General features: G+C 44.8%; 1 protein-coding gene across 6 annotated transcripts; it reads left to right on the top strand.

Annotated features, from left to right (window-relative positions):
• The first annotated feature begins 1713 nt into the window (after positions 1-1713).
• Positions 1714-27427, top strand: prdm2b (PR domain containing 2, with ZNF domain b). 6 transcript variants are annotated; one of them, XM_023837461.2, is made up of 9 exons: positions 1714-1774; positions 7254-7319; positions 7625-7745; positions 8875-8978; positions 9391-9543; positions 13234-13360; positions 20186-20305; positions 20458-25085; positions 25463-27427. In XM_023837461.2, the coding sequence occupies exons 3-9, from the start codon at positions 7631-7633 to the stop codon at positions 25487-25489; spliced, it is 5274 nt and encodes a 1757-aa protein (XP_023693229.2). In that variant the 5' UTR covers positions 1714-1774; positions 7254-7319; positions 7625-7630; the 3' UTR covers positions 25490-27427. The 6 variants fall into 6 exon arrangements, with proteins under 6 accessions (XP_023693229.2, XP_023693226.2, XP_023693225.2 ...); XM_023837458.2 differs by lacking the exon at positions 1714-1774 and adding an exon at positions 2972-3059; XM_023837457.2 differs by lacking the exon at positions 1714-1774 and adding an exon at positions 3241-3371.

Here is a 27427-nt window from a genome sequence, read left to right on the forward strand (position 1 = left end):
CGACACCCAACCTGCATCACCATATACTGACAGTATCTCCAAAATTACCTTCCTAAGACAGGAGGTCACAAAGCCACAGAAAACCAATCCTGAGTGTAATTAACGAGATTAAACAACAAAATAACTGAATAATGACCCCCAAAAGTTATACTGCAGCCAGCAGAAACGGGGTGATACAGAAAATTGAACGTAAGGCTAAGAGAGCATTAGCATGTGACTCATCTTTTAATTACCTCGCCGGCTCTGTCCATTTGTCCTTCAGCTCAAGCAGGAGGCTTGAATCTTGCTGAGTTATGCTGATGAATTTGGGTTTCTCTCCACGAAGGTGGGAATCTCTTTCACCTCAGCTTTGCATTGCAGCTGCTGATTGCAGATACCCTCATGGCTTCATGCTCTCGGCACTCTTCATGTTCTTTGTAACAAGGGCACACGCCCATGTCTTTCGGCAGCTGGGGCCGCTGGATCCAGACAGCCTGGATGTGTTCACTAGGTCTCCCCCCTCACTGGGTAAAACAGGTACTGATCTCTGCCCGGGGTCTTGGCAGCACGGGAGGGGCGAACTGACAAACACCTCTGCAAGTTGGGCTCCTAGGAGAAGCGGGGAGGACATCCACTGCTGACCCTGAGCTCTACAGATGGCTGAAACCTGGCATCTGTTGTGGATACTGTCCCTCAGTGGGCAATATCAAACACCTTAGAAGACGGAGTTGTGTTCTGGAACATCTGTCGTCCTTGAGGATAAAGACAGGTTCATTCAACAGACAGAAGGAGCTCAGAATGCTTGCAACTTGCTCCTCAAGGTCAGAAAACCTCCACTTAAAGAATGCAACTCATCCTTGAGCCCCCCTCCATGTCACTGAACTATGACCCAGCTGGAGTTTGAGGAATGTGGCAATGTGTGGTGATTCCATGTGGTACTGCCATTGTGCCACAGAGACAGCGCTTTCCCTGTGATTTACAGGTGAGGATGTGGAGCAGGTTGCCTGGGATTGAGTTACCACTCTGATCCAATTACACCTACTGGGGTAACATTATGGTTAATAGCAAGCGCTCATGTCCCAAAAGCTGTGAGTTGGAGATAAGGAAGGACACTTCTTTTCTATCCTTGAGAGAAATTCTTAACCTGAGTTTTGGCAGCAGTTGCAAAAACTCTAAGCTGCCTTGAATAATAAAACGTGACAAGTAAAGATTCCACAGTATCCACAGAATCGGTTTCAAAAGGACCGTCTGGAAAAACAAAGCCACGATGTGCCATCATACATTGACTCGCATTTACTGAACCGGAACCAGAGCTGAATGAGTTGAAGGTAATGCTAGATCTATGAAAACCGTCTGTTTATTATTCTGGCTGCAAAATAAATGTTCGTAGTCGTTAAAATCGCATTTGCTCCAATCAATTAATATCAAAAGTGATCTAAAAGGACATTATTCATTTCATTCATACATATTATGGTCCGTTTAACCTGTGGGAAGAGTTATAAAATATCTCCCGACTCAGTCGCAATTACGTACGCTCTAGTAACAGCCAACCGGCGTTAACTATTAGAATAATCCGCTGAAAACTGATTATGTGGATCAAACCCACTTTTGATAACTAGAATTATTTATGCTGCAATAGTGCCCCCTGCTGCTCAGAAACTAAACTAACCCAAGGAAAAGAGCGTGAGGATGCATTTGTTTCTAAATTCACTAACCCTGTCATAATTGGAGAAAGTGGCAGCGTACTTGGGTCTTCCTTGTCCTGGAGCTGGGATCATACCCCATACAAACCCAGGTAGAACTATGATCGACTTGTTTAACCTGCCATCGTAGCAACACAACTAATACCACAAGGCCGTGAAATGAGCCTATTTCCTAAACCCAGAACTTGAACTCAATTAAACGGAACATCCATCCATTTTCTGCCGCGTTTATCCTGTTCGGGGTCGCAGTGACACACGCAAATTACCATTTACTGTCGAAAATTTAGGAATATTTTTAAAGGATGACTGGGGGGGGGGGGGCGCTGGGAGGTATTTAAAACAGACACCCAATCCCACTATAACCAGTGCAAAAGATAAGCAAAGGGCAGGTGGAATGAAAAGGAAGTATCTCAGTATACTCCCTGGTGGAAAAACATTCGCAGATCCTGACGTATAGTATGCCGATGACGTACGCCTGGAATGAATCAATCCGGTCGGGTGCTGCTGCCGGCGATGCTGACAGGTACTGCAAATACAGCCTGTAAAAGAAATGTGAATTTCACGCAGACGAAACATTAGGGATTAAAACGGAAAGCGTAGCCTATCACCACATGGCGTGCAGATGCTCTAATTCTATATAAGAGACAAAAAAAGTATTGTTATGCCGTTAGATTCCAGGGTGTGTATGAACTAGCCGGTGTCAGAGGTATCTAGTTAAGGGACGTAACGGCACATCAGGGGAAAAATACAGCGATTTACAAAAACAACGGGGCGACCTGAATAACCGAGGAACTATGTGCATCCACAAAATAAGCCACAAAATAAAAAGATGCAATGCCGCAGTGCGTTACTATATGGAATTCCAGTCGACGGTGTCCCGGGTCAGTGCTGCAATTCTGGGCTCACGGCCGATTATGACAAGGGGCCACAGTTAAAATGTGGGGAAATATCGCACAGTAAAACAAATATCCAGGTTTCTCATTGCGGGTAAAACTCACGCTGTGCACCGACCCCCATGTGGGGTCTCCCTGACAAAACTGCAGCTAAATACCTAAATGCTTTTAATACACATTTTAAAACGTGTCTGCAAAAGAGAGGGGGAGCGTTCAAAGTGCGATCATACGACACTACCGGCACGCCTGCAACTGTCCCCAGGAGGACGGCGTAGCCTGCGAGTCCTGAAGCTCGGAAGCCCCGCAAAGATTTACCCAACACACCCTTTTAAAATTCATCAATAATTAACCGGGGTACTTTATGGCATCGCCTTACGTTATGGCAATTAATTGTCAGCACACTACCAGGTATCTGTGGCGAATACGGACCCCCCCTTCCCCAGTCACCCCCAGGCTGATGAGATCGGTCTTGCTCCTTTGTTAAGTATGAATTTTACGGAATTTGGCGTAACGCATGCACGGCCACGTCCTGCACCGGGGCGGCGGACACTTGTGGTGCGCTTGGTTACTTTGTAATTGCGTCTGGGGAGCGGCGGCCTCAGCGCAGCCGGGCCGGCAGCGGGGATTACGGCGCACGTACATCCGAGGCTCCGCCGTGCAGCCACACGCCACACACACATACACACACAGTGCTCTGCGTTCGCGTCCATCCGCCATTTTCATCTGATTGAAAGCAGGTAGAGCAAAAAAAAAAAAAAAAAAAAAACACGCACGGTGCCGGTGAAAAGCACAGCAGGTAAGTGGGGAAAATCCGACAATGCGATCGGCTGGTCAAACCCGGACTCTGCGTGGCTTCAAATGTTGCAGCTCCGGCACTTTGATACAAGTAGGTGCAGCATCAGTCAGACAAGCGCACCGACTGACCGATGTTTGTGGGTAACAATACCGATATTTAGGGATCTGCACCGTCTGCGCCAACTTTGTGGATCAAGCCGGTGGGGGCTACACAAAGTGTTACGGCTCCCAGATTTTTTTAATTTGTTTTCATTTTTTATTTCTGTTGTAACTTTCGGGTACGCATGCCTCCCCACTTGTCCTGTTGAAAGCACGACGTGCGCCTCGCATTAACGGGCGCTTCATATGGCCTAGCCCGATAAAACCGCTTTAATGTACGGCTGGAAGCGGACTGTTGCGTTTTTGCAGGGTTTATTTCTTTCTTGGGTTTATTTCGGGGGCAGCCAGACTTGGGTGCTGGGCGCTCCGATAACCGCGCGTCGTGTCGCCCCAACTCGCCGCCTTGCCTCCCCCTTCCCCTCCACTTCACTTTATTTGGAGATTTTAAAAGCATTTCGCGCAATTTAGCGAAGTTGTGGTGTTTGTGAAGTCGGCTATGCTGGAAGTGCTGCGGTGCTCCTGTTAAAGCGGAGCCGGTCCATGGACTCTTTGTCCGACATGCCTACACTTTGCAACAAAGGTTTTTCGCGGCCAAGGAAATTAAATTCGGTGTGTGTTTATTTTATTGCCTGTCAACAGCCAGCCGACATAGTTCCTGATACCGCCCCCCCCCCCACTAACGGTGTGCTAAGTATCCGTGCTGCTTTGTGGGCATCGCAGGGTGGAAACTTCTGGAACCCGCACAATGTTGTAGATAGTAGCGTTTATGTGTAAATCTCACGTTTGCTTCTCCCTCGCTTTGCATGACGGCGAGTAAGAAGATGTCACTTCACAGGGAGCTCGGTGGATTTTTATGCCCGACGCTTTAGTTCAGAAGAAAATGAAATTAAACAGCGCTGACATGTGCTCCCTGATTATATGAAAACGACAAAGGAACCTCCCCCGCCCGAGTGAGACCCCTGCTTTATTTACGCCTTTTTCTTTTCTTTTTTTTTTTTTTAAAAAAGACAGTCAACGTTTGTTTCCAAGAGTGACAAAGTGACTTTTTGGGAATGTAGGCTGGAAGTTGACACAAGAAATAATAAGGAAACCGTTACGTGTATTATAGAATCCGTCCTGTTTTGGAAACACTACACAATGGGGAGGGAGTACACCCTCAAACCACCCCCATTTGTTTCCGAAAAACATACCCACCCACTTTTTCCCCTTCAAATTATTATATATTCTCTTTGTGCTTCTCCACAAAAGACACTTTAGAGTCATATCTGCAACATAGGAAAGAGCGGTCTTCTAAAAAAACAGAAAACCCCCGAACCCAGAGAATGGGTCTTCCGAATTGGTGTGTCTTGCACGATGGACAGGTCATCCTTCCCTGCCAGTCAACCAGATGGTCATGTACCTGAAGCTCTGCTCTTCTTGGCGACATGCAGCCTGCAAACCTGACAAGAGTATCTGAGATGTTGGGCTTTGAAGGATGCCGTTCTACGCCCGAGGCTGTGTGGTTGTTGGTGGGTCACAGCGTGGATGTAAAGATGATTGTCACCTTTGAGGAATTTAGTTCAGCTGGCGCTGTTTTTGGGATGTTCCCGGGATCTCTGAGTGATGTGGAAGACAGGTGACCTAGAGGTGAAGTGGGTATTCAAATAAATATTAACTGGTTGAGTTGTGTAATTGTTTATCTCAAGTTGGTTGTGATTTCTGTGATCGGTGTTGCCATTGTGTTTGAAGTAGCTGGATTTGTGTGGCAGAAGGAGCCTGTTGTCCAGCGAGGGGAGGGTGGCATTTGAGTTAGTTGCTGACCCTGATGTGGAATTGGCAGTGACCGCTTCTGCTCGCGCTCTGGTCTCCTGAGTGTTCTGTGCTCCAGGGGGAGTCAGCGTGCTGACAGTCTCTGTCTGTCACCTCTCAGAAGTGACTTGGCTAATGTGACCCAGACCGGCAGCCAGACATTCATTGAAAGAATTCAGGATGAGCGATTTTTAGTGGCACCACCACAGGGTCGTTGGCCTAACATGAGTCCAGTTATGTTGCTGCTTAGCTCTGTTCTTGTCACTCATCATCTTAGACCCTTTCTCTCCTGGTGGAGCATAGGTCAGCTATCATCTCTGTATTTGTTTTACCATCTTCTAAATGTATCCTCCTTCCTCCAGATCCATCCGTAATGATGATCTTCAGCTGTGTCTAGGTCTGTCACAATTCCTGTTCCCCTGCAGATTCCATGTTAATGACTGACTTGTTTCTTGTGGATTTTAGGTGGGTGTCTCTCCAAACCCCACTTCTGTCTGATCTAGACATCTAGCCTCTCCTGGTCAGTGTCTTCAAGGTGGTCCACAAGAACTTGTTAATGAAAGTCTTATGATGCTCTTGTCATTTTGTTGTTTTTCTTGTGTCCATCTGCGGGGAAGTGCTGATTTTGCATTTGTGTTGAGCATTTGGAGCTTGGTATTCTGGGCTATCACCTTGGAGTTCCTGATGGCACTGGGAGTCAAAAGGGCTTTCCTTGATTTCCCAATCCTTCACTGGACTTCTGCTTCTGCTTGTCCATTTGCCAGAGCTTCCTCCATGTCTGTTCCATTCAACATCATGCATCCATCGCTGGTATTATTTATGCAGATGGCCTTGGTGGTGTCGCTGCTGCATATGGCACTTGTACAGGAGGAAAAACCGGCATGCACTCATGTGATGGACAGAGGATTATCTTAGTAGCCCAGTAGCTTTTGTGACACCAGGAATAAAAGACCCACTATCCATGGGATCTAAGCTGATTTTTCCAAGTCTGAACAGAGAGGCAAGTGGGCCTTGTCTCCAAGCTGGCACTTGGTCCAATGGTGCTATGTGACCTTGTTCACTGGTACTTGGGAGATGGGATGGGCTCAGGGAGGCACCCATTCAGCTCAGCCACAACCATAGCTTCCTGCTTTGCTGCTTTGGAGATCGTGTTGTTTTTTGGAGGCTTGATGTTGTTTGTACAGCTTGGACCTGACTCTGTTTTATGTGGAATGTGAATATGTGTACCATATGGCATTGAACATAAGCATATTTAAACATTTCTACATAACCTGAACTAGCCAGTCATGTCCTCAATGCCCGATACCCGTGTAGATTCAGGTGGTGCGCAATAAGAATTAAAAATATGGAACTGCACCAAATGTATGTAGAATGTTATGTAGAATACAAAACAAGTACTGCGTCAATGCAGCCAAAAAATTATGATGAGCTCAGCATCTTGAAGGAAGTCATGGGCAGTCAAGAGTTTAGGGCTGAGGTGCCATTATGGGGTTGGGTGTCCTTGAAGGGGAATGGCGGCTTGGCCATCTTGAGGCTCAGTGGAAATCAACACATGGAGGCCAAAGTCAGAAATGGGCAGGATTTTGATGTATAACCTTCTGGTTTGGCACAAAAGAGAGTGTCAATGTTGCAGAGGTGCTATATCTGGTGGTATCTTGTTGATATGCTGCTGTTCCCGTGACTGGCATGCGTTCTTAAATTTGATATGACTCCTAGTCAATGGAAGAAGGGCTGGATCAGGAGAAACCACATAAGAGTCTAGTGGGAGTTAAACATAAACCATTTAGCAGTGTGCTGGAGCAGTTTGTGCAAGCTGAGAGCCTGGCTGGAGGGATGGACAAAGGGAAAACTTTACTAGTGGTGGGAATTTGGAACAATTTTTTTTATGTGGTGTAGTTGAGCAATGCAAGCACAGCTGATATTTTCTGATATCCTGTATTTAGGGATCCTGCTCTACAAGCATAAAGCCATGTGATCATCTTTTTTCCCCCCCCAGAACCCATGTGACCGGCCAGCCCTTTCTACTTGCTGTAGAGCCCAGAGTGGATTTTCACTGAAGCAGGTGAGATAGTGAAGGCACCATCAAAATAGTTTTAGTCACGTGGGAGGTGGGCAGGCAGGCGTGGGTGTTTGTGCGTGTAGCCCCTACCATCTCTTGGAAAATATGAGACTATATCCCTACCTAGATTTTGAACACAAAAAAGAGGGGGAAAAGATTTTCAGTGCATTATGAGTAATACAAAGATCATGTCCTGGACAGTTTCAAGTACCAGTAACAGTCTTTCCTGCTTGGGTCTCAGTGTGGTTTGGGTTTGGGGTGGTGATCTTGAGGATGGAAAGGCCTCATGCCAGCAAGCTGTGTTTCAGACCGCGATGACAGCGCAGGGGGGGCTGCTGGAGACCCTGGAGGATGTCCCGGCCCACGTGTGGAAGGGGCTTCCCGAGGACATGAGCCTGAAGCGCTCGGCCGTGAACCAGAACCGCATCGGTGCGTGGCTGTGCCGTGGGCTCCCGGGTCCATTAGACAGCGCCATGCCATTGCTCTGTTTTACTCAAAGGTAGACGGGCTCTGGAAGTATGAGACTTAGTCATTTCTTATCCGGCTTTGAATTTAGGCCTGGACATGGGGCCTCAAAGTCGTACGTCGAAAGATCAGAGTAAAAACCTTAGCAGAGGCTGTCTGTATAAGCTGTCTGTATAAGCTGTCTATAAGCTGTCTGCATTTCGTTAATTCCAGTATCTGAAGAGGATTTTTTTTTAGGTCTGTTGCTCTCTTGGATGGCCCTTGAGATGTCAGCCATGAAGATTGGCTGCCTACAATCCAAAAGACATTTAAATTTTTATAATATGACGTATTTATCATTTGATTTTGAATATTAAATATAAAGTCAAACCACAAACCCAGTCCATTGTCGCACGGTAGCCTTAGCCCATTTTGTGCAACCGACCATGAAAGTTGAAACCAGAAACATTACCCTACTACTGTCTTAACTGAGGAAAACAATGAGGATACAATAAAAAATAACATGTTTTTATTTATTTAGCTACCCAGAGGACAGAAAAGAACGGACAGAGGACAGCAGCAACAACAAAAAACAGTCATCTAAATTGTGGTGTTAAGTAAAAATATTAAACGATTCACATTAGACGGCTGTGAATCTTAAATTTTAAACAAATGAGATCCCTGTAACCAAATCCTGCCTTCAGTTTAGGTTGCGTCTAACGACTAGGTTACTGACCATCCCTTATGTAGTCACTGCCACTGAATATGTGAATATTCTAAAAAAAAAAAAAAAACAATTAAGTTTTCTTCGAATAATGAAGTTTGACTATACAGGCTGACTTCTCTGTACATTTTTCAAAGTTGTAATGCCTCATAGCTCATTGACTTGTATAAAAGCAGACTAGCAGAATGAGCAATACTTGAAAATGTTCCAGGTCTTAAGTCCATCTTGGTGTCAGTCTTCAGTTTATTTTTTTAACTGAATTGCTTTTCTGCTGCTTACACCGCGAGTTAAAGGCACATGTGTGTTTCCTTAGTGCGCATGTGTGTGCACTACCAGGTTGCCGGGGTGACCCCCTGCCGCATTGTGATGTCTTTAAATGTGTCTCTACAGGTATCTGGGCCTCCAGGCTCATTCCGAAGGGCAAGAGGTTTGGTCCGTTCGTGGGGGAGAGAAAGAAGAGGTCCCAGGTGACCAGCAATGTGTACATGTGGGAGGTGAGTGACACTGCAAGGCCAGCGGCTTGACACGGGCAGCTCACTAACCACCTATCCGAGGACCCAGGGTGCTTCAGGAAGTGAAAACCAGGACGCTTTATTCTTCCTGTTTTCAAGGGGTTCTTTTCTCAACAGCTGAATGCAAATGCCCTTTATCTAAAGAAAATCTACTGTGGGTTTTTTCTTCTAAATTGTTTATATTGATACAACTTAAAGGCATGAGTGATGTTGAGAAATGTGCCTCTAGCTTTCAGGACCATCTGCTGTGGATCCGTGAGTAGTGCTCATTCATTAAAGTTCATGCAACGATGAATTTTGAATGAAATCCAGTTTATAGTGATATTAGGTGAATTTCCAACCAGGCAAAGTAAATTGAATAAAATTCAATCAGTGCTCTGTTTCTGTCGGACAGGTGTACTTTCCGGCCTTGGGGTGGATGTGTGTCGATGCCACGGATCCAACCAAGGGGAACTGGCTGCGTTATGTGAACTGGGCCCGGTCCACGCAGGAGCAGAACCTCTTCCCCTTGGAGATCAATAGGGCCATTTACTACAAAGTATTGAAGGTGCGTGCTTAGTTCCTACTCTTGGGTTTCTCTGAACATGTCAAAATGTAGTGCCACCTGCTGGGTCATTGGAAAAAATACATTTTAGTTGTTTGGCCATAGCCACTCCTGTGTGAACAAGATTATTATTCAAAAGCACATGAATGATTCCCGGTATTTTATGGCTGTGGGGTGGCGGGAGTGACTGCAGCTTCTGTGTGTTACTCTGTCGCCATCTGCTGGCTGAATTGGTCTTAGTACCTTATGCTGCTTTAATGCCAGTGTGTTTTCCAACAAAGCATTTAATTATAGTATTTCCTTGGAGAGAGGGGAAAAAGAATGGCAAAACGGATGAGATTTTGAAATGTACCATATTTTTAAAATATAAAGTAAAATTGTAATTCAGGGATTGGGTTGGAGCAGAAACCAGTGTGATCACAGCCTTTAAGGTGTTGAATTTGAGGACTGAGTGAGGGTATGAAGGTAACAGGAACCAGTAAGAGTCTAATGTGACTATAACATGTAATCAAGGCAGTTGGTAATATATGCTAGTCATCAGTCCGAGGAAGACTAAGGCTTTTGAAGCCACAACAGTTCAAGCTCATTGAAACTATTTCAGCCTACGACCAAATTTGCTAAGTAGTCTTTCTCTAGCCATTCACCGAAACTTAAATGTTCCGATTTTGAATTCTCTTATAGAATATAAAAAGGCCTATTAAATGAAGGGTTTATTCTGCATTGCACTTCATTATGTGTGAAGCCATATTAACCAGGTGAAGATTAACATCAGTTTTAATTATGCTGCTCCGTCTGAAAGCTTGGCCATTTCTTGGCCTCCCACCGAGACTCGTTTAAAGCCTGTTCAATGATGAGCCGCTATCTGTCACAACACCATGTACAGAAGTATTAGGCAAGTCCTACTCCTGGTGATCATTTTCAGAAAGACTTGGGCAGAGTGATAAAAGTGAATGTATATTTTTGCTGAAATGTATTTAGAGATAAAATGTTACAGTAGTCTGTCAGACAAAAATAAAACAAAAACTTATCAGCGTGCAGATGTTTTTGGCAAATCAGAAAGGAGGTTTTTTTTTCTCATTTCACCATTCCTTGAAATAATTTTTAAAAATGTAGCTGTTCAATCTACATAAAGAATAACTAACAATTGACTGTTCTACACAGCCCACTTTAACAAGTTTAATGTCCTGTATGACCACCACCTTTCTCCTTGACCATCATGAGCCTGTTGTCCATTGAACCAGCCGAGTTTTTCATTTGAGCACATTCTACATTAGCTAGGACAGGCTCTCAGATGCTGCTCTGAGAAGCACTTCTTTGTGTGTTGTGGCACTTCTTGGTGTGGGTTGTGTACGGCTTTGTTCCTGTATGCTAGTGGAGTGGAAAAGTGCTATTTGGTAAATCAAGGCAAGGGAAGTTTATTTATATGGCACAATTCAGACACAAGGCATTTTAAAGTGCTTTACAAAAGCAGAAGAGCACATCTAAACAAGACATTAAAATCACATTTAAAAGGCCGTAAATAAAGGCATTACATTAAAAAAAAAACCTAAAAGCCAAACGGTTTATAGTAGTGATAGTGTGTGACTTAACTGATTTAATTTATTGAAAAAACTGCAGCAAACAGTAATGTTTTAAGCCCTGATTTAAAATGCTGTATAAAGGTGTTTGCTGCCCATTTCTAGAAGAGAATTTTTACACTGTATGCAAGTTGGAAAAGTTCTACAAGTGAATCACTGGTAACTGCAGCCCACACTGTCACTGCTCTACCACCTTGTTGTCCGTCCACGGGCCCTTCAGTCGAGTCCATCAAGAGTCACTCATCTGTGGACAAAATCTCTGTAAAATCAGTTTTAGATGAGCCTGTGTCCATTCCTGACGTTCGGGCTTGTGTGCCTCGTTGAGTCGAGGTCACATTTGAGCCTCTGTGACCCTGCAACACTCTGCACCTAGTTATTGTGGAGGTTACATTCAGATTACGGTTTTGAAAAATGGCGGAACTTCATGCTAAAAGGTTTCTGGAAGACTCTTTTTTTTTAATTTGACCGTTTAATCTTAGACCGTTATTTTTACATCTTCACCGTACATGCTACAGCCATCCTCTTTGGCTGTTGGCCACAAAACACTGGACAATATGGTGATCATGTTTGGCAGTTTTGATTCTGTGGCATGCCTTTGACAGGGACTACATTGTTTCCTTTAATTTTGCTTTCTAAGTGTTTTTGGGGTATTTGCCTAATAATTCTACACAAGGATGTACCCATGGTTTCCTGTTTTACTCCACACTGAAAGTGCTCAGATTAAACAGTGAGCATGCTCTGCTTTTAAACACTCCATTCTTATCTGGAGATCCCTCTGGCCTGAAGATATTGTAGTAAATTACACACTTGCATAATACACTGTACACAGTGTGCAGAGTTAAGTTTGGTGACTGGAGATGCACTTTCACAGGAGATAGGATACCAAAGGCTATGATCAGCTTATCCTAGTGACAGACATCATTTGGTCTGCAGAGAACTTTGATTAGTTGCGATAAAGGACCTCTGTTCCACTTCAGGGTTGTCCACCTAGGGTGTCACTGATGTCGCCCAACCCTGGCATGTTTAAGTGTCTGCCAGTGAAAGTTGGTGATGAATGTTTGTGAGCAGAATGTTGTATGTTTGTTTGGTTTTGATGCAGTGAAGCTGGCAATGCAAAAACACTTGTCAATATGGAGTACGAGGTTATGTTGTTGGTCAGGTTGTTACTCTGTCACATATTCTCAGGTGTGCTTTACTCTGATACCCTGTGAAACTTTAATTTATATATCGCTTAAATCTGATTGCTTATGGAGCACAAGAATTAATTTTACTGTAGTCATAAGGCAACACTGGCAGGACTCCAGGCTCCAAGACTACCTAACAGGTCTGATGAAACAAAAACACAGTCCTCTATGTTTCTTGTCGGGGTAATATGGAGACGTTGCTCTGTGGTGACTGTTGTTAGGTACCAGTTTGTATTGAATTTTGTTCCAGCTCAGCTCTTAATCAACTATGCTTTGTGAGCCAATACATAATACTGATTTTTAATAGAACACATTTAATAGAAACTATGTGCAACGGGTACATTAAATGAAACATTACTTTGTGTTAATATTTAAAATATCGATACTGAATTATAGTTTGTTTTTATAGGTGATATTCTACCGTATTGATTTAAAATAATCGCTCAGATTAATTATGATGTGTGAATAACCATAAATGAACCTTTAAATCTAGCCTGAAATACAGTCTTTGCAGTTGCATTATTGCAAACCAAAATTCAGTTTAACTACCAAGATCTGTGATATTGCAATGATTTCGAAGACTTAAGCAAATTTTTGAGTTCATTTGTTGGGGAGTAACTGGCACACACATCGGACCTCGAGCACCAGGAAGGGCGGATGCAGACAGGGTTTGTGTGAGTCCTCCATCCACAAGGGGGGATTGAACCGTGCTGCATCGAGTGGCAGAAAAGGCCGGTGACCTGACAGCTGGGAGCTGTTAATAGAGACCCGGACGGACCGTCGGGGCAGCGCTTAACGTGGTGTTTCGCTCAGTCCCGGAGCTGCTTTTCAGTCGCGACGAGCTTCTTCCTTAGGTGGAAAAAGATCGGGGGGAGGCCTGCGCTCCTACGCTTTCCGGCGCTGACTGGTCTCTCCCTCCTGCTTCCCCGTAGCCAATCGGACCCGGCGAAGAGTTGCTGGTCTGGTACAATGGGGAGGACAACCCCGAGATAGCTGCTGCCATCGAGGAGGAGCGAGTCAGCAGCTTGGGCAAGCGGAGTTCACCCAGAGCCAGGAGAGGTAAGCCGTGCACAGCTACCCCGGAGTCCCGGGGACTGTCTCCGCGGTTCTCGGAGCCCGCGTTCCGGTCCACCGTGCTGCCCGACCCCACGTTTTGAGGTGCGTTCGCCGTTCGCTCGGTCGTCGTCCTTCTGCTCCGATGTGCGGGAACGCGGGGTGCCTAAAGAAATGCGACGTCGGTGGGTTCAGCCGGGCAGTTTGAATGACCTTTAGGCTCCTTCCGTAACGCTCCGGTCGGGTGCTGCTGGTTGTGTTTTTTTCCGGGTCCGCCGTGAGTATGTTTTAATATTAGGAACCACCGTAGCTGCCAGACGCGAATCAAGGCCAGGCGCCTTAAGACGGCAGCCGAAACGCGACAGCCCGAAAACTAGGCGAAGCCGAGTGCTTAGATGAAGCTTCGCTAGCTAGTCGAAACGCACTAGCCCGAAGCCGTAGCCTGCGTTAGCTAAAGCGCCGAGCCGCCTCTCCTTTACAGCCACCGACGCCAGCTCTGTAGTTATTACGGATCCGGCTAGTCTACCATGAGCAACACGCTGCTTGTATGCTGAACCAGTGTAAGTAATATTAATGAGAAAATAAACCGGATACCACGGTGTTTCTCCAACCAGGCCGTGGATGCTAACGCTGTTAGCTTCGGCTGCTTCTGTTCGGCTGAGTGCCCGGTCGTCGCACCGGTAACTGATTAGTCTGTCTGTTTTCACTGCGGGTCGCCAAGACCTTTAAAAATCTGTCAAAAATAACTAGGCGACCGAAAAGCGACTATCGAGGAAGCCGCTGTAACGCTGCGCGTCGCGCGGATTTGGTGCGTAAATAATTAGCATGCGTGCTAGCTAGGCTACGTGTCAGATTCAAGATAAAGGTGAAGAAGCACCGCATTGAATATGCTCGAGTGTGTTGAATGCTCCCCTTCTCTTTCTGATGATGGAAATCGCGTTTAGAACCCAGTTGTGCGCTCATTTTGGTTTTTAAAAAGCAATCCATACAAAGAGGAAGACCAAAGGACCCCAACGCCCCGTCGGTCCGCCTATGCACGTAGTCAGTGCGCCTATGTATTTCTGTATTTTTACGTCTCTGAATACAGCGTGCAGCTGGCTCAATGTATCTAAGGAATTGGGGGCCAGAATCGGGCCTGGGCCGTAGGAAGCAGGCCGTGGAGTGAGCCCAGTTCCCAGTTGAGCACACCCTTTAACTGACAGCCTTTGAAAGCCTGTTTTGCTATGGGGTCGATCGGGAAGGTTTTCATACTCTTCGTGGGAGAGAAGAAACAACGCCGATCTTCATAGTTTTTTTTTTGTGTGTGTAAGCCAGGCAGCGCCTCTCAATTTAAATGTCTGGTTGTGAAATACCTTTTGGGTCTTTATGGTGTTTATTGTAATCCAAGCAGGATGAATTTTAACTGGCCCTGCTGTGAGATGGAACACGACAGTGTCTTTATCAGAGCAAAAGGACGAGGAAAGGTCATATTAAGACATCAGTAGGTGGTAGCGTTTATGCTAAGCCTGTAGGGGAATAAATATTCCTTTTTTGCAAACTGTGTTAAGTTTTTTGTACATTTTTAGCTGGTATAATGTTCCTTTATCATGCTTACATTTGTGTTAAATATGATTTTGTCCACTTGCTTGACTATGGTAGTTAACAGATGAGTTTGACTATAGTGTATATTGTTATTGTAACTTAAAATCCCTGTAATAGGTTTGCACATACGACTTTAGCACAACGTTGTGGCTTAAGGTTTTCTAGCTTGTAATTATCTTGTGGGGAAGACCTGTAATGTAGAGATTCAGATGCTTGCGAAGTGAGTTTGTACAGTTAAGTGTGTCATTGCTGTGGGACACCTAAATGTTGCCTGGATAATGAAGTGTGGAGACACATAGGCCTGCTTCTTGTATGGATGAACTGGGACTGGCCTGTAGCACGATGAATAGGGTGCAAGGGCACCGTTGTGTGTTGTAGTGCTGCTTGAGATATGGCACCTTGCAAATGACCTAAATCTCATACCCTGAAGTCATTTTCAATAATAAGCATTTGATAAAGAAGATGCTCCGTTAACACTGACTTTGTGATTCCTATGCAGAAATTTAGCATGGTTTTTAAAGGTGGCTTCCCCTCGAATGGTGATGGCAAGTTCATCAGTGCAGGGTGCCCTGTGAAACCAAAGGTGATTGTGACTTTGTGTTTTACATGGACATCTGTGCTCTCTTAACCTGCTTTATGAAGGTCTCTTATCAAGGGTTTTGCCATTTAATGACCCTGTCATGTGTTTTCCTAGGTCGTCGTCTTTTGGCATATGTACCTGTCAATTGCCACCTTTTCATAGGACAAAAAATGAAAATCATTATGTTGGGATTAACTTAATGTTGCACATTCTTACTGCACTAAGTGTAACAAATGGCACATCTTGTGTTTTTTAAATTCCGTCATATGGGATGACCATTTTACTGTTAAGCAAGTGGATATCTCAGTAAGATCGATCATGTGGTAGGTGGGACTAGTTGCTTTCAACAAAAAATTTAGGATCAGAGCCATTTTGTTTGTGTATGCACCCCATGCAAGCCTAAATTCACCCTTTGTAGCATTTTCTGGCTGCTGTAGCCCTGTGTGTGGATTACTGAAGGAACTGCTCTGTTATAAGCACTGCTTTTTGCGGTTTATCGCTGCTACACTGTCCTTGTTTACTGGTATTCACTCCATCTTGCTGTTGATGTGGTTTGTCAGCCATTTTGGCCAGCTAAACTCATGTCCAAACCGTTTCACCACGTTTGTGGTGATTTGTTCTCCTATTCCCTCTTCCCAGCAGTTCTGTCATCAAAGTAATGGACCTCCATATAGCCAGTGGCAAAGTCAACTCGCAGGCTGTGACCCCGAATACATGAGTTAAAATATGAGTCATATTTTAAAATGTCATTTTTGGATTCTAATTCCATATTAAGTTGTGGCTGCATCAAATTCTTCAAGCAGATTTCTTTTTGGGTTTCTGATGGCTTTGTTTAAAACCACCAATTTCACATATCTGTTTTAAATTGGGCAAAGACAACTGGTTTCGGGTGCTGCTGGTGTAACTTAATGTAGATTCTACAAGTGATGTGCCCTCACTTCAACAGTAATCAGATGTCCATGAATGTTGTGGACAGATTGATTGCTGTAAAGCATGCAGCTTTCAAATACTGCTTGATATTGATAAAAGAATTGATGGCGGAGAATGGCAGCTGACAACTTCTGAAATGCACTGTATGCTTTTGGAGTAAGACCTGATTTTTCGTGTTTGTCCATTCTACTGTATCATGGTCTTCCACAGGCTTCCTTGTATGTGTTTGTGTTTGAATATTATGGGAATGAAGGGTGATTTTGTTCTGTCACAATATGTTGAACAATGCTTTTAAAAACTTGTTTCAGTTACTTGAATTTATGACAATCGTTCGGAAGCCCTAGTCATTTTCATTAAATTAATCTACGTCTGAACAATTTTAGTAGTATGTTTTGCAATGGTATGTTTTAGAGAAGCCCAGATTGAAATTTTCTTGGCTGATTCCGATTTCCGAGTTTCTGACACATTTTACTTGACCAAAAAAGAGCAGGTGCAACAGTTTTGAATAATAAAACGATGTCAGTTATTATTTTCCATGTTTAAATTCACCAGGTAACACGACCCTGACCTTTTCCTCTTTTTATTCGTTTTTAAAAAAGGCCATAGGTTACAAACCTCTAAATAAAACAAGTATACTTTACTCTTCCAAATAGGTGCATGGTAGTATTAATACCAACATCGCATGTTATGCAAATACAATTCATACATCGCTAGTAAGCTAGATTAAGATCAGGCTTTTTCATACTGTACTGTACCGATGTTATAGTACAGGGGGTTAAAGTTTCGCTAATGCATTTTTATTGTAATAAAAACCTTAGATTTGCAATTTCAATGGGTATTCTTTTTCAAGATTATCTAGTTTCAGTTTAAAGTTTACCTCTGATGTTACGGCACGGTTTACTTTGGCTTTGCATGTATTACAAATTGCAGTCTTTGTGTCGTCTTCACTGAGTGAAGAACTTCCACGCTATTTTGTTAGTGTGTGGTTTTGAGTTTGCATGTGGCTATGGGGCTACTGCCTGCTGCGCTGTGCATATGATGTGTGGCGCATGTGTGAAATGGATCGGTTCGTTATTGGAAATGCATGAGAACTGACTGACTGTTCGTTGCCTGGTCTGGGCCAAGCACACTGAAAATCAGCCGATTCCAGTCCCTGGCCGGTCGATCGATGCATTTCTTGTATGTTTACATAATTAAAGACGGTGTCCCAGCGTTTTAAAATGAACAAAGGCCATTTAAAGCAGAAATACTACAGTGAAAATCTGATCTGGAGTACAAAATCAATCCCAGAAGTTATGGCCCCACCAGTGATGGGTCTTGAATCTCCATTATTTGCAGACAAATACTCTAAGTTCTGTCACACTAAATTTGACCAGGAAGGTCTGTTGTCTGGTAGTTATTTAATGGTTTGTGACAATCAGCTCAGTTGAGGTTTTAACATTGTCCAGTCAAAATAAAACAGGCACAAATTGTAAGATCTAACAATTACTGATTTTATTGGAGACTAGATGTAGTGTTTTACATAAATCCTTTTGTTGTTAATCTGATGGTGATATTTGAGTATGATTTGTTATTCCACATTTACATCTCTGCAAATGAAGATGGCAGGTTTAAAAATCCAAGCTAAAAGTGATGCTGACTTGCTTCCTCAGAGCAAAGTGGTTAGCAGCTGTTGCAGGGCTGTGACCGTAATAAAGATGCATATGTAGTCTGAGGAGATGCAGTGTGGTACAGGAGTTTTGTAGGTTTGTACTATGCAGTGGCTCCTTCACTGGAGTTCGACTCAGCAGGGTTGGACACTTTGCAGAATTCAAATGGTCATGGGATGGTCATGACTCTGGCTTGCATGACCAATAAACAATCTCTTGGGAATGCTTCTTGCTCAGAATCCAGGTTTTGTTTTTCTTGCTGTTATCATAATTGCAGCCTTGGGATTTCAACAGGAAGGGATCGTGAAGTACATCTCGGGTTTTCCCATCCTCTGGAATAGAGCTGGGCGGTATGACCCAAAAATTATATCAAGGTACTTTCAAAGTTATATCGGTCTCACGGTATATGACGGTATTTTTTTTAAAAGTATTACTGGACGCTTACCACATTTTACAGGACACTTTTTTGTTTTACGTTTTTGCATTGTTCCCACGTTAACTATTTTATTACATGTATAACATGTATATTGGCTAGCTGCTTATAGATAAATGGCTAATGTTAAGGTGCACGCTGGCCAAATTAACATTTTTGATGTGTTTTAATAGTTCAGTGTTGCTTGAACGTGAGCTTTACTGACCTCGCGAAATTTCTCAAAGACCGGAATGTCGGTCTTTAAGATGCTTCACCAGGTTTGACTTCATCGCTACAGCTTTGTAGCACTGTTTGCATAGAGGCTTATTGACATCCTTAGCCTTTCCATGCTCATCTGCAAAATACTTGCAAACAGCACTGTTTTTTTTTTTTTAATTAAAAAAAAAAAAAAACTAAAGCAGCTTGCGAAATGCCTTCAACTGCAGCATATGCCATGTTCGGGCAACTCTGTGTGTGACCAGCGCGAATGCATTCAGCGGCTATTGAGAGGAGGGGAGGGGCTGCGCGAGTGTGCGTGCGTGCGTGCGCGCGCGTGCGCTACGTGAGCTACGTGAAGTGTGACGAATGAGGCAAAACCGCACTGTTGGTATCAATAATGGTGAAAATGAATATCTAGTCAGATACTATTTTTTATATCGATTAGTATCTGACAATAGATTTTTGACGCGTCAGCTATATCTTCCATTTCTGATCTTCTGTGGTACATTTTTAGCGGTGCAGCAATGGAAAAAGTAAAATGTGTCAAACTCGGAAATCGGAATCAGCCAAGAAAATTTCAATCTGGGCTTCTCTAAAACATACCATTGCAAAACATACTACTAAAATTGTTCAGGCGTAGATTAATTTAATGAAAATGACTAGGGCTTCCGAACGATTGTTATAAATTCAAGTAACTGAAACAAGTTTTTAAAAGCATTGTTCAACATATTGTGACAGAACAAAATTACCCTTCATTCCCATAATATTCAAACACAAACACATACAAGGAAGCCTGTGGAAGACCATGATACAGTAGAATGGACAAACACGAAAAATCAGGTCTTACTCCAAAAGCATACAGTGCATTTCAGAAGTTGTCAGCTGCCATTCTCCGCCATCAATTCTTTTATCAATATCAAGCAGTATTTGAAAGCTCTAATAACAATAAACTGTTTTCGGTATGAATCAGTATACCATTTGCGATGGCTTGCTTATACATTGATGGAGTTGTTTTGATACTTCCGGTTCCTGGTATTGCCCTTGGAAGAGGCAGCTGGTAATTCTCCAGGGACTGACCATGTTCGCTCCTGGATGACTTCATTGAGCTGGGCCAGTCTAGTATTGATTAGAAAAAGTCTTAGTATATCCATGTAAGTTGATACTATTGGTACTGATACTTTTGCCATTTGACTACAAGTGAGCAAAGAATACTTTTCTATAATGTGCCTAATTTTTTCCCTGAAGTGAATACATTGAATAGTCTGTCATTGACACTTTGTCAACTGGATTTCCACGTGTTGTTTGCCTGCTCAGTTAAAAATATCAGTTAATTTGTGAAATTAGCATGTTTTGGATCGCTAATAGTATTTGGGATATTAGAGGTGGTCATACGATTCAGACTAGTTTAAAGTTAAACAAAGTAAACATCATCTTGAATGTCTCTCTAAATCCCTGTGCAGCACGGAGGAAGCTGCTGGAGAGAGCCAGAGCCAGACAGGCTGGTTTGGGAGGATTCCGAAGCCCCAAGCAGGCGCGGGGAGCCAAGTTGGCGCGCTCAGAAATGCAAGGTTCAGATAATGGTGAGGCATCCTGCGCTGCAAAGTTTTTGATTATTAAATTTTTTTTCCATATGCAGTTTAGTAAACATTTTGTAGTTAACCTATCTGTAACTGATATAGAATTGAGCTATGTATGTATCAAGTTGATTTTTGACTCCTTTGTTGGCTTTCAGGTATAAAAGCAGAAAGTGAGGGACCTTCACCCACTTTAGAGATGGCAACACAAGACAGTTTCCTGTCTGCAGAAACTTCCCAATATGCGAATGAGGATACCCCCCCAACCACCTCATTGGTGGAAGAACAGGAAGAGCAGGACTTGGAGGAAGCACAGCAAGAGCAACAGGTGACCCTAAGTGAGTCATCTTCCCCAGCTGAAGCTAAGCCAGTTGAAGCAGAGGAACAGCCATGCCCAGAGTCTGGCTGTCAGGATCCTGAAGAGGAAGTTGCTGCTGCTGTTGAACAAGAAACTGCACCCATTTCTTCTGTTCTGAAACTGGAGCCAGAGCCTGACTATGAAGATGATTCCCGGGGGGAGTCACACTTTCCATGCCAGCATTGCGAACGTCATTTCACCACGAAGCAAGGCCTTGAACGCCACGTTCACATTCATGTTGCGGCAACTCACCAAACCCACACCTTCAAGTGCCGATACTGCAGTAAACCTTTCGGCTCTCAGATTGGCCGGCGGCGGCATGAACGCCGCCATGAAAATGGCTCAAAGAAAAAACTGGGCTCCCTTAGTGGAACCTCAGCTGCAAGTCCTTCATTAGTAACAGATAGTTCAAGCCCAGACCTCATTGCCACTTCTGGGCAGCTGTTGGTGACTTCAGAGAGCAGCAGTGGGCCCCCAGAAAGTTCTGTGGCTGATAAGCAAGGTGTGGAAATGGAACAGCGCTCCATCATTTTGGACGAAAAAGGAGAGCTGAAGGAGCTCTATCCTTGCAAGTATTGCAAGAAGGCTTTTGGAACCCACACTAATATGCGGCGACACCAACGCAGGATTCATGAACGCCATCTGTTGCCTAAGGGGGTCCGCAGGAAAGGTATTTTGCTGCAGGAGGGACAGCCCCAGCAACCTGCAGCAGCCCCTGAGAAATCCCCCAGCACTAGCCCACATGCTGTGTACTTGCCCAGTGGGGATGTGGATGATGAAAGAGATCAAGATGAAGATTACATGATCGACATCTCTAGTAATATATCAGAAAACCTCAGCTTCTATATCGATGGAAAAATCTTGTCCACTAGTACTGTGAGCACCTGTGAAGTGGTAGAGGTTGATTCCAACTCAGCTTCAATGTTAGGGCTTGATGCTGTGATCATTAGCTCTGATAAGACTTCCCAGGCTGTAAAAGTAGAAACCACAACTTGCACTGAAAAGGATATCACAAGTGCTGTCCAGTCAGCAGCAAAAAGGAGAACATCTACTCCACCCCTTCTTCCTAAAATAAAAACGGAATCTTTAGAATTGGATACCGTATCTTCAGCCTCTTCGTCTTCATCTTCATCAGCGTCATCTTTGGCAGGTGGGCTCTGCCCTCAAGCCACAGATACCTTAGCCTTTCAAAAGGAGCGAACAGTCTATCTCTCCCCAAAGCTGAAGCAGCTCTTACAAACTCAGGACAACCAGAAGCCCAACTTGACTCCGCCTGAAGCCAACAGGCTCGTTCCACCTGCAATGTCAGTGGCAGTGTTACCTGCAGCTTCAGGGAGGTTCAAAAGAAGAACGTCATCCCCACCAACTTCCCCACAACTCAGTCCAGAACAGAAAGGTGAAAGTGGTAAGAATGAAGGAAGCTTGTTTTCTCTTAAAGTACCAAAAGTAGAAGGCCAGTGTATGTCCCCAATTTACCCTGTGTCAAGTAAAGGGGATAGGGATGCAATGAGTCCTACAGCAGTGGATGCATTCAAAGTTTCTCCTGTCGATTGGCCTTCTACTCGAAGTGGTGGCAGCTCCTGTAACCAGCAGCCTCTGGACCTTTCTGGTGCTGTTGGCAAAAGAATCGATGGCCAGAACAAGGGACCCGGGGAAGCTGTCCTGGACCTAAGTATGCAACGGAAGACCACCTCTGAGTCTGAGGCAAAGGCTTTGCAACCGTTGGCTAAGAAGCGGAAACCCAATACCAGCATGCTGGAGAAAGTTTTAATGAATGAGTATGCCTCTTTAGACTCATCAGTAGAGGAAGTCACCAATTTAACAACTGTAGACACAGGGGTTAGCTCTCTGGACATCAGTTGCACTGATCCCGAAAACCTTCAGTCTGAATCAGCTCTTCACCCTCCCCCTCCATCATTAACACCAGTAATCATGAACCCACCATCACCTCATACTCCCACCCTAGCATCCCCTACTCCACCACCTCCAGTTCTACCAACCGTTCCTTCTCCTCTCCCTATGTCACCTTCTCCCAGTTCTCAGCTCTCCAACTCGCCAAGACCTCGCCCTCTTCCTGTTTTATCACCTGAAACATCTCCCAGACCTGCTGAATTTATCTTGGAAGGACCTTCACAAGATAGTGGCTCAGATGATAGTAAGTCACCGCCTCTTTCAGAGGTCTTTAATGCCAACGCTGACAGTGCAGACCTTACTGCCCAGTCCGTAAATCCGAAAGTTAGTCCAGATGTGTGTGTGATGCACATTGAACCCATGATTTTCCCTGATAATGCAAAGCCTTCCTCACCCGAAAGCGTTTCAGCAGAACAGTCATCCTCTCCTCTTGGTTTTTCTGCAGTAGATGATAAGGAGGCATCACAAACTTGTAGCAATTCCAGTGTTACTGAAACAATGGAACTGATTGATTCAGCCTCTGCAGCGGTCCAGCATAGTCCTATGGAAGCTTCATCAGATCAGAGTGTCGTTGTGCTTGAGGAGACTGATGGCCAGGAACAGCCTTTATCAACAGCTTCACCTCATTTGCTTGACCCTCCTGTCCTTGTAGCTTCTTTACCAGAGTCTCCACTGACCCCTGTTATATCAGAAAGCCCTCCCACACTGGTGTTACCACCTCCTCTTGTTTGTTCTGTCATCAATGATGAAACTCAACCCAAGGATGAGCCAGTTGACATATCTGGGGATCATAACAGTGCCGCTACAGATCAGGCTTCTGATGAGGAGTCGTGTGAACTAGAGATGTTTTGCAAGAACTTTATATGTAATGTCTGTGAGAATCCTTTCCCCTCCATAAAGGAGCTCAGTCAGCATATTATGGGACATGCCCTGGAGTGGCCATTTAAATGCGAATTCTGCATTCAGCTCTTTGGAAATGCAGCGGACTTGCTGGAACACCGTTCTGCTCTTCACAGCGTTGGCAGGATCTTCATCTGCTGCGTGTGCTCCAAGGAGTTTGCCTTTTTGTGCAACCTCCAGCAGCACCAGAAGGACCTGCACCCTGGGCATGACTGCACTCACACTGTAGTAGAAAACGGCAAGCTGAGACCTCAAAACTACACGGATCCAGCCAAGGCCGGTACTGAGCAGTTCCCCTCAGGCGCAGCCAATGACTCCCCTGTTGATTGTACCTCTCTGGCACGTCCTGAAGCTCTGAAAGCCAAAGACTTGGCAGAGGAGGAGCCGGACGATTCCACTGAGGAGCTGTACACTACAATTAAGATAATGGCATCTGAAGGAGGCAAGCCCAAGGGTCCAGATGTCCGTCTTGGCATTAACCAACACTATCCCAGCTTCAAGCCTCCACCGTTTCCCTATCACAACCGCACCCCTGCAGGTTCTGTGGCCTCTGCCACCAACTTCACCACCCACAACATCCCACAGACGTTCTCCACGGCCATCCGCTGTACAAAGTGTGGCAAGAGCTTTGACAACATGCCGGAGCTGCACAAGCACATCTTGGCGTGTGCCAGTGCCAGCGACAAGAAGCGGTATACTCCCAAGAAAAACCCAATTCCTCTCCGTCAAATAGCAAAGCCTCAGAACGGTGCACCTTCACCCTTAGCGGCTGCAAATGGGGGCCTGATCACCTTCCGTAGGATGGGCCAGCCCAAGAGGCTCACCTTCAGCCAGGAGTCCTCGGGTAAAGTGAAGCTGAGCGCACTAAGCAAGAAGAAGAATCAACTGGTTCAAAAAGCTATATCCCAGCGAAATAAGTCTACTGCAAAGAAGGCCGCACATTCTGAGGCAGAGCAGGAAGTCCATGTATGTCCACATTGCAGGAGGGAATTCACGTATCTAGGTAGCCTGAACAAGCATGTAGCCGTCAGTTGTCCCATGAAACCAGTTTCCAAGAAAGCGAGAAAGGGTGCTGCAGAAGCCCTAACAACCCAGGACAGAAACACCAGCCTTCGTAGGAGAACAGCAGATGTCGAAATAAAGCAGCAGGGGTCGGACGTTGGGCATAAGACTTTGGGGAAAACGAGAGCCCGAAGCTCTGGGCCTGCAGATGGTTCTGGGGCACCTTTGAAACCGCTGCCTAGTAAAGGAAGAATGGCTGCCTCACAGGCACCGCAAAAGAGGCTATTGCCTCTCCAGGCTGCCACGTTGTCTTTTAGCAAGAAAAGTAAGAAGAGCGGTGATGGTCAGATTCCACATCCCCCTGGCATGTCTTCCACCAGCTCTGCCGAGCGCCTGGTCATGAGGATGCAGCGTGGGGGTAAAGAGGTCCTGGTCCAAGGTACAGGGGATGGGAAACAACAACAGCTCCAGCCTAAGAAGGATGAGCGTTTCTCTATGAAAGTTAGAGAGAGGGTAGGCGGGCCGGTCACTCGTAGCCTTCAGCTGGCCAACACCGCCAGTCAGATGGAGGTTAAGGCGGAGGAACTCTCCAGTCCGGAGTCCAGAGAGACACAGGTAACTCTGCACGGGGGGGGGGGGGCTTTGACCAGTCATAATACTAAATTCCATGGATGTCTCATGATAGACAATGTGCAAAACATTTAACTAAGTGCAGTGAGTTCCAGTTATTCAAAAACCTCATCAAATCAATTTTTAAATAGAAGTGGTATATAATTTCTTTCCCCCTGGGGTGGTGTGTTTGCCCCTCAACTACTGTACCAACTGAAGAATAACATTTTCAGTGGAACATCAAATTTTTTTTTTATCCATGTATGTTTTAGTATACTGATATTTGTCGCGTGCAGACCGCTAAGTTACTAAGTGCTATGTGCTGTTTCCTAGTACCACTGACTTCAGTCCATTTACTACCATATAATTCTCTCTGAATGCAGGAGCCCTTGCTGAAACTGGCAGGCTAGAGCCAAGCGTGCCTCGCTGGCAGAACTCGGAGCAGTGCTGCGGATGTATGGACTGCATGAGCCACAAAGGACTCCATGGGGTTGGCCCGAGAGTCCCCACGCAGGAGCATTTCTGTCATGCACTTTGTGTCTGAGCCCTTGCTGGATGTGTGCCTCTCGCACCCATGTGCATAAACGTGCTTTGAAAACATCACTGGACCTTTGGCGGGCAGAGGGTCGCATTAAACGCACGTTGTGATAATGCTGCGAAATGGCAATCATCTGTCCAGATTACCAGCCTGCTGTCTTTCTTTTATTTCTCTCCCCTTTTTAATGCTCACTTAAGCGTTCCTGGGATTTAAAGCTCACTTAATGCATGTGTACCATATGACGGAGTCGGACCCTGTCCGTTGTACTTACCTTAGGTCCAGCGCTGTTTGTAGTTACATGAATGACTTTTACTTAAGTTTAATGCTTCATAACATGGGAGGTGTTCATTGATTTAAAAACGGTCAAAATTAACTGTTTTGGAAGCTATATGGCACCTCGCTGTCAACAGAAATCGGCACGTACCCCCACCCTGGTCGTCGCTCTGCTTGGGGGGGCTCAGGGACTAAGCTTTTTGTTCTTAGGGTTAAAAAAAAACTTCTGATCCACATTTATGATCACGTTAAATAATGACAGTGTCCACACCAATCATTTCTGGGTGTACAGTGAGTCGGTGGTCATTCGCTGGTTTTGAGGTGGAAATGCAGCCTGATGAAATTATTGTAGTTACAGGGTGTTGGCCAGGCAGACCTCCGCAGCTCAGGCATTAGTGTTAGTCTGAACACATGCCAGGCTGGAGGGGGACGTGTCTCATTAATATGTAGCATTGTCAGCCTTCCATAAGTAGTGTTTGTCCAGTTAGAGGTCTAGTTGTGAAAATCTGGAATTTCGGTCCTGATAAAGGAACTTGTGCAAAGCTGGGTTCTGGCAGGACAGCTTCTGCTGATGTGACCCGAGATGATGCTGCGGAGTTCCTGGGGTGTTTTGCTTATGAACTGGACCTCTGGTGCTTCTCTCCTGGCAGATTCCTTTCTAAGCTCAGCTAAAAAGGCGTCTCTGAGATGCCTGTTGTCTCTGTGTTTGGCCCTTTGGGGTAAAGCCGGAGCCGCTATAACTTGACAACTAGTTGTTGTCATCGCCGGGCAGCAAATCGAAACTGTGGCCTCTGTTTTTGAAACTGAACCGAGCCAAGCTATGGAAGCTTCTCACAGGAAGTCTTAGAAAAGCGTGATGGACTAATGGCCAAAAGCCATCTATAGGAGGCCAGACATCATTTCATCTGCAGGCCCCTGAAGGTTTTGGGTGTAACACACCAGATAGTAATCTCTGTACCTGCACCTTTTTTTTTCTTCTTTTTGGCGAGTTCCTACTCCCAGTGGGGGTGGGGGGTGGGGTGGGGTCTCGGTTGCTGGCAGTGCAGGAGACTGGGGTTTCCCGCAGTGCGGTGAATTGGGGTATAAAAAAAAATCATAACCTGTCTCATTTCCAACCCGGAAGAATCTACCTCTACAAAGCACTTCAGCCAATCCGATCTCCTGCGTTACGCAGCCCTGCACCATTCCTGTCCCGAAGGCATGGACCTGGAAAATGGAGCCATTGCAATCCTTGTGTAAAATTAATGTAAAAACTGCTTGTAGCCTGTTTAAGAGAAGCAGCTGAAATGTATATTTAAAAAATTTAAATTATGTTTCTCTATGGACTTTTGTTGTATATGATTCATGTCTTGGCATTGGTATATTCTGGTAACTTTTTTTTTTTTTTCCCCCCCCTGGGGAGTTGGTCAGTTTAATGGAATGTTCTGTTAAATGATTTTTTTTTTTTTTTTTTGGATCATTTTTGGGCTGGCAAACATTGACCGCTAATGTAATACAGATTGTTCTAACTGATATTAAAGAATTTTTTCCAGTTTCA

This window comes from Paramormyrops kingsleyae, chromosome 8 (assembly GCF_048594095.1).
Source record: "Paramormyrops kingsleyae isolate MSU_618 chromosome 8, PKINGS_0.4, whole genome shotgun sequence".
Classification (NCBI taxonomy): domain Eukaryota; kingdom Metazoa; phylum Chordata; class Actinopteri; order Osteoglossiformes; family Mormyridae; genus Paramormyrops; species Paramormyrops kingsleyae.

Excerpts from the sequence above, each read along its gene's own strand:
- prdm2b (XM_023837456.2), top strand. The coding sequence starts at position 3,393 with ATGCGATCGGCTGGTCAAACCCGGACTCTGCGTGGCTTCAAATGTTGC. Across the intron at positions 8,979-9,390 it reads GCAATGTGTACATGTGGGAG|GTGTACTTTCCGGCCTTGGG; the intron begins GTGAGTGACACT and ends TCTGTCGGACAG. Across the intron at positions 25,086-25,462 it reads CGGAGTCCAGAGAGACACAG|GAGCCCTTGCTGAAACTGGC; the intron begins GTAACTCTGCAC and ends CTCTGAATGCAG.